This window comes from Corvus kubaryi, unplaced genomic scaffold (genome assembly GCF_017639235.1).
Source record: "Corvus kubaryi isolate FWS band 111438036 unplaced genomic scaffold, C.kubaryi_AGA036_p1.0 37396, whole genome shotgun sequence".
Classification (NCBI taxonomy): Eukaryota; Metazoa; Chordata; class Aves; order Passeriformes; family Corvidae; genus Corvus; species Corvus kubaryi.
The window spans coordinates 24,620,243-24,634,059 of NW_024581135.1; the positions used below are offsets into that span (position 1 = coordinate 24,620,243).

The 13,817-nt window shown below is 36.5% G+C and overlaps 1 protein-coding gene across 7 annotated transcripts in view; it reads left to right on the forward strand.

The window, feature by feature from the left end:
- Positions 1 to 13,817, forward strand: part of NBEAL1 (neurobeachin like 1) — an 80,105-nt gene that overhangs the window by 12,099 nt on the left and 54,189 nt on the right. For all 7 annotated transcript variants that reach the window (XM_042040989.1, XM_042040988.1, XM_042040993.1 and 4 more), the window contains 6 exons: positions 3,109 to 3,200; positions 8,403 to 8,564; positions 9,856 to 9,937; positions 10,128 to 10,255; positions 11,080 to 11,162; positions 13,281 to 13,366. In XM_042040989.1, the coding sequence (XP_041896923.1) occupies positions 3,109 to 3,200; positions 8,403 to 8,564; positions 9,856 to 9,937; positions 10,128 to 10,255; positions 11,080 to 11,162; positions 13,281 to 13,366 (633 nt within the window). The remainder of the gene's footprint in view (positions 1 to 3,108; positions 3,201 to 8,402; positions 8,565 to 9,855; positions 9,938 to 10,127; positions 10,256 to 11,079; positions 11,163 to 13,280; positions 13,367 to 13,817) is intronic.

A 13,817-nucleotide genomic window follows, 5' to 3' on the forward strand; every position in this document is an offset into this window, starting at 1 on the left:
TAAAATATTTTTGTCCAAGTGGTTTTGAGTTAGTGCTGCTGCTTGGATGGAAGTCTCTCGATTTGACTGTGAGTCAACTGTTGCATAAACTTTTCTACTGGCACATACCAGTAGTGCTACCTGGTATTTTGATATCAAATCTGATTATTTTAATAATGTGGAATATTACATTATTAATTGACTGGCAGGGAATTGAAATAGAAGGGAGTTGGGTTGAATAGTGTGCTGCAGAGAATTATCAAACAGTTACTCCAGTTCTTGGTTTTTACCATGACTGGGAGGAGTTCTAGTGGCAAAGCAAATTGAGTAGTATGTGCTCTACAGGTAGGCAAAAACTTTTGGCTGTTTTATAACATGTGGCTTGCTTTTGTCATCTGTATAAGTGCTATTTCTTGCATATTTTGTCTGCCAGTGTTCTCTTTTTCCCAGTCTGCACTGATAGCTTTGCAAAGGCATTGTAGTTCAAAGATAAAGAAGCTTGAAACTGATTTAGGCTATGTCATTAAGAAGGAGCAAGCAGGCATTTAATCTAATTTTGTCTTTTGCTGTACACTTCCCCTTTTCTCATCCTTAACTTTTTGTTAAAGCAATTTTAAGTCAGATAAAGATGTTATTTGCACAACTTCTGTCATGGTGACCAAGAAAAACAGTTTTTTTACAGAAGTTTACTGTTAACAATTATCAATGAGCCTGAGCTGTGTCAACAAACAATTTTAATTTGGGAATATGAATAGAATCAATCTAATATTTCTTGTTGGATTTTGAGGAGAAGTTTCTCACACCAACGAAGAAGCAGTTTGTTCAACAGGGAAGAAGTCACATAAGTTCAGTTTTTGCACATGTATATGGGCATTATCATCAGAGGCATGGACACGTGGATATAGCAACATTTCTGTTCGTTACTTCCCTGTGGTTGCTTTGCCCTTTGTAGCCTGAGCTGCATTGTAATTACTAAAATGATATCCTGGTTTTCTTTGTCTTCATAATTCTGTGAAATAGCTTGCTTGCAGCTAAAATAACTTACTGTGAAGTACAAGAAAGTTAAAGCTTTTAAATATGTGACATTTTTGAAAATCTGTGGTGTCTGAAGACAGCATCTACTACTTCTAAATCATTCTTTTAGGCAAGTCTTACTCTTGTCTAACTTTTGGTTTGATTTTCAATATGTTTGATGTCTGAACCTGAGAAATGTATATTCTCTACTCACCTGTTTGGGATAATCTGACAATCTCTGTAGCTTAAACTAGTAGTTTGGAAAGCTTGAAGTTATTCTTTATCTCAACAACTTCCTTCATTCTGTGTTTTGCAATTTCATGTTGAGGACAATTGGTAGGTGTGTTTAAGATAAGTTAACCCTTTGGTAGTTCAGTGCATATTAAACATGAGAACAAGACTACACTGCACTTCCAGAACATAGTGCTGTTTTGACAAATTTTTAACAGAAAAAGAGAGGGAGTGATTACTTAAATAATTGAAAAGTGAATAAAAGCAGAGATGAGGAGAAGAAAGATTGTGAAGGAGGGAGAGATTAAGAATTAAGCAGAAGAAGAGAAAATAAGGCAATTAGGAAAAGTGAACAAGAAAATGCAGTAAAGTCAGTGGAAGCAAATAATCAGATATGTATCTAGCTGAGGGTTTTATTTGGCACCTGTTGTCACAGTACCTGAACACATTTTATATATAATTAATAGGGATAGTGAAGTAAATTGTGTCTGGATGTTTGTGACACTTCCTGCTTGAGGTGAGGGTGGTTTTTGGGGACATGGAGATGGGTAAACTCTAGAATGAGAAGGGGGTTCCCATGCTTCATAACTCCTTGCTGTGGAAAGATGCTCTGAGAAGAGCTTTGCACCACTTGAGATTCTGGATTTGGATGTTTATTTTATTCTGAGGTTGTTTGTTTTGTTTTGAGTGGGTTTTTTAAACTTTGTTTTGTTTTTTTTCTCACTGGAGGGCTCTTTTGTAGGTAGCTATTTTGCACTGACAGGACTCTGTCAATCTTTTTTGGTGACTCTTTGACACTGACATTGCTGCAGAAGAGTGTGTGTGTTAAGAGATATTCACTATTTGCTCTTCGATCTTAACTGCAGAGAAATGTTATTTGGGAACATTTGTGGTAATATAAAGGCAACAAGCAAAAGGGGGGATATACAGAAGAGGGAAAAGGATGAAGAAAAGTGTTTTCAGCTTCTGCAAAAGGTTATAAATTATGGAGTAGATTCAGAAAACATTTGTAATCCCAAATACTTTAGGCAAAAATTTTAAAGCTATTTTGAAAATTATTTGTAGCGTAGAATGTGGGACTATATGCATGTGTCTTAGTGGACAGGACTGCACAGTCCTGGCAGAGGAATATGTTAGCTATGGGCTGGCAACTTGTTCTTGAAAATTAAGCAGCTTGACTTCTAAAGTAAGACTACCTCAAATGCATATTTTGACAGAATTTCCCTGTGTGGTATAATATCTGTCCTAGTTCCTGGGACAGTATTCAGTCCCGAGGGACTGCTGGTTGCAAACACAGTCTTTGTGCTCTGCTAGGAACAACTAGAAAGCTTAAATTTCTATCTGTTTTGTAGCTATCTAGTATGCAAGTCGCAGTTTCTGCATTGTCTTTCTGAACACTGTCTCTAATCTGCTGCTAGCTGCCACATTGACCTGTGAGTGAAGCAAAAAGAAAATTATTTTGTGATTAGGATTGCTCTTAGAGTTCTTAATTTTATGAGCCATAAGGAGTGTTGTGTACTAGTATCTATGGTATCAAGACTAGAACACACTCTAGGAAGTTTGTAAAGCTGGTATGGATGAGTCTGGAGAGTAAGTTAAGATTGTTGGTAAGGGGAGAAACTAAAATGCTGTGGTTGACACTGGTGCCAAGAAGAGGAGACACATAAAGTAATGAATAGAGCAAAAATGTCCCATCAGTACAATGTGGTGGAAAATTTCAAAGGACACAGGTGGTTGCTTTTTCTTTTAGTTCTAAAAAATGTGTATTCCCTCCTTTCTCCCAGTTAAAATGCATTAAATACTTTCTTTTTGAGGCAGTACTACAGAGCTGTTGATAAATGACCTTGAGTGCAATATTGCCTAATGTTCTCATCTTTTTTGCAGAAAGATCCAGATTACCTGAAGCTCTGGTTGGATAGTTTTGTATCTAGCTATGAACAGTTTCTGGATGTAGACTTTGAGAAGCTGCCAACGAGGTATGTAGAATTACAGACCTGTTCATCTTTCCCTGATATCTGAAACAGACCTGGCTGAGAGCCCTGTCTTGTTCAATGGCAGTGCTGCCTTTAAACAAAAGAAAGTTTTTTAGTTGTTGAGTGGCACTCCCATTCATTTGAAGGTCAAGTTGGGTTGCCAATGATGAAAATAGGCAAATACTGGTATTTGCATTATATTAGGAAACTGGCATGAGTATTGTTTGTTCTTGCTCACAGAAACATAGTTGTTATTCCTTGTGCTCCTCATAATTTTTTTGAATAAGTATTCATTAAATGTTGCATATGAAATAGTATTAGTGTTTGCTGTTTGCATCAGCAGTGACTGAAGAGAAGCAAGATGTAGGTAAAGAGTTTTATAATTTTATTTCAGGGGTTGCTTTAAGATTAAGGATTAATGAAATGCTTAATGAAAGATTTGGGTATCTGAGCTGAAAACATTTAAAAATTAAAATATGCACCAATTATAGACTTGAGAGTGATTTCCTTGCATCCATGAAGACTTCAGTTCAGGGTAAGAATATTGCTGACTTCCCTCATGTTGCTGACCAAAAGTTCCCACTTACAATCATGAGGGTCTATTGAAACCCAGTTTCAGAGTTTCATATTTAGTATTTTCAACTTCTGGGCTGTGTTATCATGATTATGTTTTCATGTCTAACTTTGAGAATGAGGAGTAAAAACTTAGGCATTGGATGTTTTCTCTTGCTTTTGAGGTGCTTGGGTGAACTAGGGGTTTTAAGAAAAATCAAATGTTATAGGATTCAGAATTTATGAGAACTGTTGTTAGTATTATAGCTGAGACTACTAATGGTGTTTGAAAGCAAAGAACGGTGCATGATGGCTGCACTCCAAGCCCTGTTGAAATCAATGGAAATTCTTTAATGGGCTTTGGATCACATCCTGTTTGAAGTGCGAGTGATAGCCTCAACTGTTACAAGGAAATGAGGAGTGCTGCAACTGGACCTCAGCAGACAAAACCTGGACTTCCCAGCTCTTTGTATTAAAATTTTCCTCATAAGGCCTCTATGAATGTAAAATATGTAGTGCAATTACCACCAAGCAAGACCTTCAAGTTAATTCTGTGCTCTTTCTGAAAATTTATTTCTTTGTAGTGTCAAAAATGCATCTTACTATGTTTAGTTTAGGAAAAGTTTTGTCCTTTGACACAGGTTATCTTTAACATACTATTTAGTATTGAAATACGAATGCTGGAAGAGAAGAATGCCTTGGTGCTTTGAGTGTTTTTTAGTCAGTTTGTACTCTGAGTTCAAGTGGTTTTTAGTGTATGTGTTCATGGTTTTCACGTTGGATTTTTTTTCAGCAACATAAAGCTTAGTTATGCAGAACAGTAGCAGCATATTCATTGTGATAAATGGTGACTTTAGTGAGTGTAAAAATAATGTGTTTTTCTGAGGTTAATGACAGGATTAGTGATGTAGATTGGAAGCATGGAACCATGTGGATTTAAATTGTTTGCGTAACAGATGTAAAGAAAAAGCATCAAAACAACATAGGGATGAAGGCAGATCATTCCTGTGCTTTTATGTCTGCCTTAAAAATACCACTGCCATCAGATATTAGAATTAACAAAGAATTGCAGTTTCTGCCCATACTTGGATTTGTGATATAATCAGGCATGTGAAAAGTGGCATCTTTCTGGTGTTTGTCAATTTGTATTGCAGGCATTTACATTGTGAAAACAGTAATACTGGGCCCATGGAAAAGAAATATAGGTCAGTGTGGAACCACCAAATGCTGATTTCCAGTGACTCCAGGGACCAGAGGACCCTGTGGACTCACTTTTTTTTTTTTTTTTTTTTTTTTTTTTAAACTGGTTTCCTTAATAGACAGCTAATTCTGTCTTTGGTCTTAAAAAAAAAAAAAAAAAGGTGGTGCTATCTAAAATGAGAAACTGACTGCACCAATATTTTTTCTCTTTTTTTTTTCTTTCTATAAATCTTGGTGTGTTTTACAGCTATATGGATGAAAGACATTGTGTACTGAAGGGCTAATGCCAGGAAATAATGAGAAACTATTTAGGGAGAAGAAGGCTTTTACAGATTGCTGGACACAACTAACCTTTTGGAAGACAGGCATGAAATTTTGTGTCAGTCTAAAACATATGTGGGGTTTTTTAATATCCAAGAAAATACCACTTAAGAAATGTAAAGGTTCTATTACAGGTTTGGTTTTGGTTTTTTTTCCTGTCTGAAACAAAGACTCTTATTTGGCACTGTCACTTGCTGATTTAACTCATAAGAGTGTTTTTTCTATAAATTAGAATATGTAATTTCCTGAAGTCTGCTTTGGAAATGTGAAAGATGCTAAGCAATACAGAATTAGGAAACCTCTAAATATAGTGTATGAGTATATCCAGTGTTATGATTTGACTGTATAAGTAGAGCTTATACAGCTATGCAGTTTATAGGCTTATACAGCTTCAGTTCTACTCCTATCTTTGTGCATCTACTCTGTATGAAATGGCTCATTGATGACATTATTAATGATTTTGCTGAAAAGGCAGATATAGCTCTGCTGATGGGTTTGAGCATTGAGCACAAAAGACCAGCACACCTCTCTGCTCTTTCCCTCAAAACATGTATCCATGTCAGATGTATTTACCATAGAAAGGATAAAACCTTTACCAGCTAGTGTAGGATTTCTTTGCCTCATTGGAGAGGAATTGTCATTTGATTCAATACTTCAAAAAATAACAAAGGCCTCCAGAGTGTTGTCATACTTTTTTTCTGCTTTTGTTTTGCATTATCTTGAGCAAAGGAGCTTAAAGGAAGCTCATGCAAAGTACCATAGAAACCATATTTTATTAACTTGCTGACTTCAAATCCACATAAAAATGGTGCAGAAATCATGATAGGAATGCTGATTACATGGTTGGTGTGATTACATGGTGATTGTTGAAAAGTAAAGCCTGGTTTGCTACAGCAGTTTGTTCCCAAGGCCTTACTGCTGGAGAAGAGTTCCCAATGTGTGTGAGTTTGAGCTGTAATAGGTGCATACAATGTGGAGGTGATTCAGTTCCCTTTCAGACACCTGACATTGCAGTCTATATGGCTGCATAACCACATTAATGTAATGAAGGAAATTATAAATAAAAAGAACCCAAGTGTGTCAAGTTCTTTCTCATATTTTTGAGGTAGGATACCAGCAGTCAAATTAGAATGTCAAATAAGGTATGATTTTTTATATTAATTTTTTTTCATTCCTTTTGGAATACTTAGTTTAAACAGTGAGTCTTGTTGGAAAAAATTGGCACTACATGTTGACAAATGTAAGTCTTAGGTTTCTTTGGTGGTATAGTAGTAATTCGCTCTGGGGTAAAAAAAGCTTGATTATTTATAAATATTTGTATTTATTTATATACTCTATAGTGTATTCATTTTGAGTAATCCCAATTAGGATTTCTCATGCTGGTCTCACATGAGGCATGGGTTCTCATGGATTGTGCAATAGCACAGACGGGCAGCTACTGCAAAGAAAACATTCTTTGGGATGTGAGGCATGAAGGGTATGCTGTTTGCTCTCTTGTAAAGCATTTCATGATCTTACTGAAAAAGACTTGTTGGCCATTTTAGGGAATTAACTTCTGGAGATATGATTTCAGCTGTCAAAAATTATGGTTTTCCTAATACTGAGAGGGAATTACCAGAATCTGAAATACAGAATCTGAATTTTCAGATTATGAGGATCCACACTTGTAGTTCCAGAGATTATGGATCTGATGGCATCTTCAGGGGTGAAGTTGCTATCACAGAAATCAAAATTCCTTTCTTGGCATTTGTATTTGAAAAAAACCAGTTGCTCTCAGTTTTGTGGTTAGTGTTGCTATCAGTTTAGAACCGAGGCTATAAAATTTGTGTTACAACTTTCTGAATCCCTTGAGATTCTGAATTCCATGATCTGAAAAGCAAATTGCACAACTCTGTGAAGAGGCAAGGGAAGGAACAGGAGGTGATCATCTGTATAAATATAGGTAACATTTGTTTTCTAGGATATGGAAGCTTTCTGTCACTTATACCCATCTAGATGTTTTACCAAATGGAGTCTCTGATTTTCCCTCCTGTAAAGACTTTCCTTTTCAACATTAGAAGCTAAACAATGGATTGTTCCCATTTTCCTCAAATAATATCTATCATGTTGTGTAGGGTTAGTCATTGCATTTCTACATGCTTTTTTTGTGCTTTTTTCTTGCACGGATGTATGTATGCAATGGTCACATTAATGAGGTTTTGAGCTAGCTGAATTTTTTTTGTTGTGACTTTCCTGTAGGTTTGTTCGTATTGAAGGCTTTTGTAAGCTGTGAGGCTCTTGCTTGTGTCTTCCTTTTTCTGCACAGAGTTCATAGAGGATGTGTCAGGGTAAATAGCTACTGGCAAAGGCAAACTCTTTTTAGCATGTGCAACAGTGGATAAACAGTCTTCATCCCAAAAGATGTTCTAACAGACCTGTAGATTTCTATACTGTTACTGAAATGGGTTTCCTTTTGGTTGTTCCTGGATCATTTTCTTATTTGGTTTTGGATCACTGGAAAAAAAAAAAACGAAACACAACTAAACCCATTCTTTTCCTCATGTCTTGGTTCTCACTGGGGTGTTTCTAAAAATGTTTTAGTTTTCAGAAAACAATAGGCAAGATAATTTTGTATGGCTTTTTGAAATTTATGTAAGGACGACATGAGGTTCAATGTGGATGAATACCAACTGAGTTTCAATCACTGTGTAATAATTGGCATCTCATTTATTTGGACACTTTTGATCTTCGGTAGAAAGTTGAAGACGTTCTTGCAAATATGTTTTGTTCTCATGTTTCGTTCCACTGTGGCTGTCCTTAGGGATTTCCCAGGCCACCTGTTTACCTGATGAAGATCATGCAATTTGTTTGTGGCAATTAAGGTAGCTCATTGCATGGAGGAGGATTTAGGAATCTGCTTAATGAATTTTTTAACACTTTTCTTTTTAAATGTAGTTCATTGCTGGGGAAAAGGAAGCTCAGGTTGGTGTATTGCCAACAGATGCTTCCTTGTGGTTCATTAGGAAGTGTTTGTGATCTGTTGGGTGACCTTTCCCACAGAACTTTAGTGGAACACTACATGAGTTCATGGAAATCGATTGGCAGCTTGTCTTTTGTATGATTAACAATTTTGTGTCTGGATCTTTTCATTAGGGTGGATGACGTTCCTCCAGGAATATCACTGCTTCCTGATAACATTCTTCAGGTCATCAGGCTCCAGTTGCTACAGTGTGTCCAGAAAATGTCAGATGGCCTGGAAGAGCAGCAGCAGACTCTGTCACTTTTACTTGTGAAATTCTTTATCATCCTTTGCAGGTATTTGTTCTAATTGTTACCTCAGCAAGACTATTGTTTTGTTTAAGAAATCTTGATGCAGCCTATAAATATAGATTTCAATGACATGTACAGTGTGATTTGACACTTTCCCAGTAGAAACAGAAAAATTACACTTCTCACAATCTTCAAAATAGAGGCAGAGGGAATAAAAGAGAGAGAGGAGAGCAGTGCAATCATCTTAGCAATAATGTTTGTGATAGGAATAGAAGGGGATTAAATGCTAAATTCCTTGTAGTTATAGAAGATAAATCTCTGGGAATTCAAGATACGATGTTCCTGGTATAAGAAATACTTTTAAAAGAAAAGGTGCACTCTAACAAGCATTAGCTATGAAATAACTTGAGAGAATTGTACAGGAAGAACTGTTTCACATTCTTAACATGGTTATAATTCCATAAACAGCTTGTGAAACTTATTACACTACTCATGCAGCTGATTTCCTTCTGAAGCTTATGCCTGATAGTGTAATTCTGTTGACACAAATGAATAAACTGATTTTGGGGATCTATTCCTCACTTTTTCTTCAGTTTTCTGTTGCAAAGTGCATTTAGAGAGAGGAAGGGAATAAAATATAATAGAGAATCTCCTTTACTGAGGAGAGTTTGAAGCAGCATTTTTTAACACTTTGGCTCTTCTTACCTCTGAAACAGAGAGCTGAATGGCAGTGTGTAAGTATCCTGGAATACTGAATATAAGGTGAATAGATGGTGGTAATGTGTTTCTAAATTAAAAACTGTTGTCACCTTTACTTCCTGAGAAGTTCTGCTACGTCATCACTTTGGTGTCTGATCTTTGTGACTTCAAAATTGAGAAATTCTTTGTTGTTGTTGGGATTTTTTCTTAAAATAATTTATTAGGTGTTTTCCTCCAGAGAATTTAAAGTGAATCAATGTTTCTAGGTAATATGTTTACTAAAGTTCTAGAAAGTGTATGAACTAGTAAAGTGGAAGTTATTCTTTGTTATCAGATGCCGTTTCTGAGCTTTCTATTTAGGGTGTCCTGGGAATCTGCTTAACCTCTGAAACCCCAAATTCCAGATGGAATTGGCCTGCAGCAGAGTGACTCGAACCTTTCTTCCTGTTAGACGAAAACTTGTGAGCTCTGTAACTGACAGAAATAAACATTTAAGTATGTGCAGTCTTTTGGAGAGTATTTTTGAAATGCTGGTATACTTTTGTATGAATATAGCCAGAATGCTAAAACAAACATTGTTTGAACTAGCTTCAGATGAACTGTGTACAATGCTGTGGTTTTTATGTCGTCTTCACAGGAATTTGGCTAATGTGGAAGAGATTGGGATGTGTTCATACATTAACCATGTTATCACCATGACTACGTTATACATTCAACAGGTACGTGGTTAACAATTCTTATCTGTTTTTCTGCCATCTGATACTTCCTGCTCCTCGTTATGTGGTCTGCTCTTTCAGTAATAGTGTTATATGGAGAACAATTCATAGGCTCAGAACTGTTCTGGAGGAGATTAAGATTAATTTTCAACTTCTGGAAATTTTCTGATCGTAGCTTTCTTTTTCTCCTCAGTTAAAAAGCAAAACAAAAGAAAAAGAAGTGGAAGATCAGACCCCAATAGAAGAATTTGTGAGACATGCATTGGCTTTCTGTGAAAGTCTCTATGATCCATATCGAAACTGGAGGCAGCGAATTGCAGGGTATGTGTGGACTAGGACAGGATTGTAAATACTGTGATTTATGAGAGCTATAACCATGAATCAGTAGAATCACACCTCAGAAACATGTTATGCTTTCTCAAACTGGATATGATTTAAATAAATTTCAAAAATTATAATACATTTACTGTTAGTATAAAAGTTAAAATTAAATCTGAGGATATACTAAGGGGCAGTTGGTTGTAACTGACCACCACAAAGGTGCTTACATTGCTCTCTCCATCTGAAAACTGGCCATTTTTCTAAACTGGCGGAACAAAGAAGCCAAAAGGAATGTGGTGGGCAGACTTGCTCAAACTAGGGCAAAAGAAGTTATTGAAGTCTACAGTGTAGATAAGTTTCATCTTTGAAAATAAGTTTGTAAATATATCAGTAGAATTGCATCCCTTTCATTTGATGGTGCGTTCCCTCCAGCCTGATGAACCCATAATAATGTTTTGTGCCCATTTAAAATTGCTTGGTCGAGAAATTTGGCAGTCTAGCTGGTGGCTTAGTTATAATATGCATGGACTAAATAAGAGATTGCTGGCTTTTTCATTTTATTTTTTTAACTAAACCATTTTGTAAAATTTAAAGTATTTCTGGGTGCAGACTGAATATGGGATTAGCTGTGATTCATGTTTTCAGGATGAAATACTGCTTCACTATTCTTTTTCCTCCTGTAGGCAAAAGATAACTCCTGATTTTTGGCAGTGTTTTCTATTACGTCATATTATAGTTTCATATTATAAGTCATAAATTAATAAATAAGTCATAAAGGTATCATATCTAATTTCTTTGGCATATGTTTTTTAATGTAATTGCAGACGTTTGATTAGTACAGTTGAAAGGAGCAGACAGAAGTATAAACCAGCTTCCCTCACTGTTGAGTTTGTCCCTTTCTTTTACCGTAAGTATTACTGACAGCCTGTTAATAAATAGTCTTCTTTAGAGGAATGAACTTAATGAGTCCAAGTAACTTTCTCCTAAGCGTGCCTGATAATGTAAAAGTCCCTTACTTGCTTTCTGAGGCTGAATGAAGTGGGTTGCTTTGGTTGCTTGTTGTTTGTACTTGTTTTTTGCTCTGAGCACCACTATTTTTCCATTTCTGCTCATCTTTGAAAGCCTTTTTCTTTATTTCTAGACTTTATTTTGGTGCCTAACATGGTTTAATAGGGTTGGTTCTGTGAATTGCCAACTTTTCCATTTATTATGGTGCATAGTGATTGCACATGAGATCCCTCTAGTAACTGTGCTGATAACTCTCATGGAAGAATAATCTTAGGAGAGTGTTCATGCACTTCTGTCTCTTTAATATGATTTAACAGCTAGAAAAGATGAAACTCTGTGCCATTCAACTAGTGAATGCTCCTTGGCCTTGAGTTTGGAAAACACTTTTCTCTCTGGTTAAGTCATTAAATACCATGATGGCTACTTTGGAATTCATGTGTTCTTACCATTACAGACTGTTTGTGTGGAAAAGAAGGATTTACATGTCCATATTCTGTACTTAAATCTCAGGAATGTGGGATGCCCAGGTAGTTTGTCAGTTTAACATACCAAAATGCTAGTCCTACAGAATTGAAGCAGCAGGAATAAGCGGGAGGGATGGGGAGTGGAGTGAAATCAGCCCTTTTTGCAACTATCCATTAACTTGGTTGTAACTGAAAATTTAAAGAAAAGGTTCTATTCCTGGAATGGTAGCATTTATGAATTTGATTCTTCTAGGTTTGAGTCACAGCTCCTGTTCCTTGAGACTCCATTGCTGTGTACAAAAAAATAGGATAGTTGCCAAAAAGACCGAATTGTCGATGTCAGTAAAATGCCCTTATCTTCGTGCCAGAGCACTGGAAACCCACTCTAAAGGCTGCTACTGACAAATGTCATCTCTAGGTTCTCTCCTCTCCATTCAGTGCATTGCACTGTGGTTTCTCCTAAGTCTCTTAAATATCATATAATGTGACCGAGCTAAAAGTGTGCTAATTAGCAGGCGGTTGCTCATCTGCTTGTTGGCCAACTCGTAGAAAGGACAGAGTTAGAATTTGCTGAGCATGTGCCTTAAGCGTTCTGCCATGCCAGGACTAATTTGAGGGAGGGTGGTTTCAGTCTACCACCCCTAACAATTTATTCATGGTCTGCTAGGTACTGCTTTTTTCAATTTGCCTGAGGCTCTATAAAGATCCAGAGGCTATAAGTCAAGGAGTGGTGGTACCAGCTCACTAAGTGTGACCATATAAGCTTGGTTCTGTTTGGAGAACTGATTTAAAAAACAGCTCTGCAATCTTCATTTAAAACAGGCTTAGACATTTAGTATATAGTCAGAAATCTTACTTGCCAATAATTGGTATTTCCAAAAATAATCCTTTCTAGTTTCTTGCAGCTGCATTAGGTCTAGTGTTATTGCTATAACAACAATATCCAGGTTATATCTATTGCTAAGAAGAGTTCTTGAGGCTGTTTAGGACTAATTTCTATCAGATATGACAAGAGGAGAGATGCAGGGTAGTTGTTGTTAAAGAGATTACTGCTAGAAAGGTTACAGATCTGCACAGGATTCTCTGGCACTCTGCCTTAAAGTCAGCAAACTCAGGGACTGGTTTTTTTGAGCTACCTGCACTGCATATGGCATCAGACTTTCCATGCCAAAATTTCTCTGAACTTTGTCATGCTTGATAACTGGTTGTGTGTTAGTACGTCCTTCTATTTCTCATTAGTATGGACAAAGTGGGCTCCTTTTTACATTATGAATCAAGATCAAAAGTTGTATGTCTATAGTTCTGAAAGCTGGCATGGAAAGTTTTATGTGAGCTGAAGGTGTGGCCCTCTGAATTCCTGATAGATGTGGTCATGTTGTGTTACTTTGATAATGCTGGAGTTGGTATGTTTGTGTCTGAGTTATGTAAAAGAAAGTGGAGATGATACAGTTGAAATTTTTTTAAATTTGTATGACGACAGGGAATATAGGAGGGGTTTTTTGTTATTTGTTGGTGGGGTTGTTTTGAGGAAAATCTCCTTTTTATTTACTCAGAGTGCTTTCAAGAAAGTGAACATCTCAAGGAAAGCCTAAAATGTTGCCTGCTACACCTCTTTGGAGCTATTGTGGCTGGTGGTCAGGTAAGGATACTCTAAACTTTTCAGTTGCTGAAACCTCCAAATGCTTGTTTCTTGTTTAAGGCTTTTAAATACTCCATAACTTGTAAATGAGAAGAATTTATTATAGATGGTTAATTCTTTTTGTCTTATGAACTTTGGGATCGTTCTGTGCAATATTACCTAAACGCTAAAAGCTGGGTCCTGATTTCAAGTAACAGTAGAAGTTTGCTGTTAAGAACAGCTACATGTTCATATGAACTTACTGTAATATTTAAAAGAAGAAATGTGGGTAACTTGATTAGGGATTTCCACCTGCAGAGATGAAAGTTTTGTGTTCATGAGCATGAAATTGATCTAGCTTACTTCCCAGTGCTGACAGTAAGCTGTTTTCAGTAGGAGGCATGGGGTCTTTACAGCTTGGAAGCTGTTGAAAGTCTTTGAAAGAGTTTGAGGAAAAGAGGGTATTCAGCAG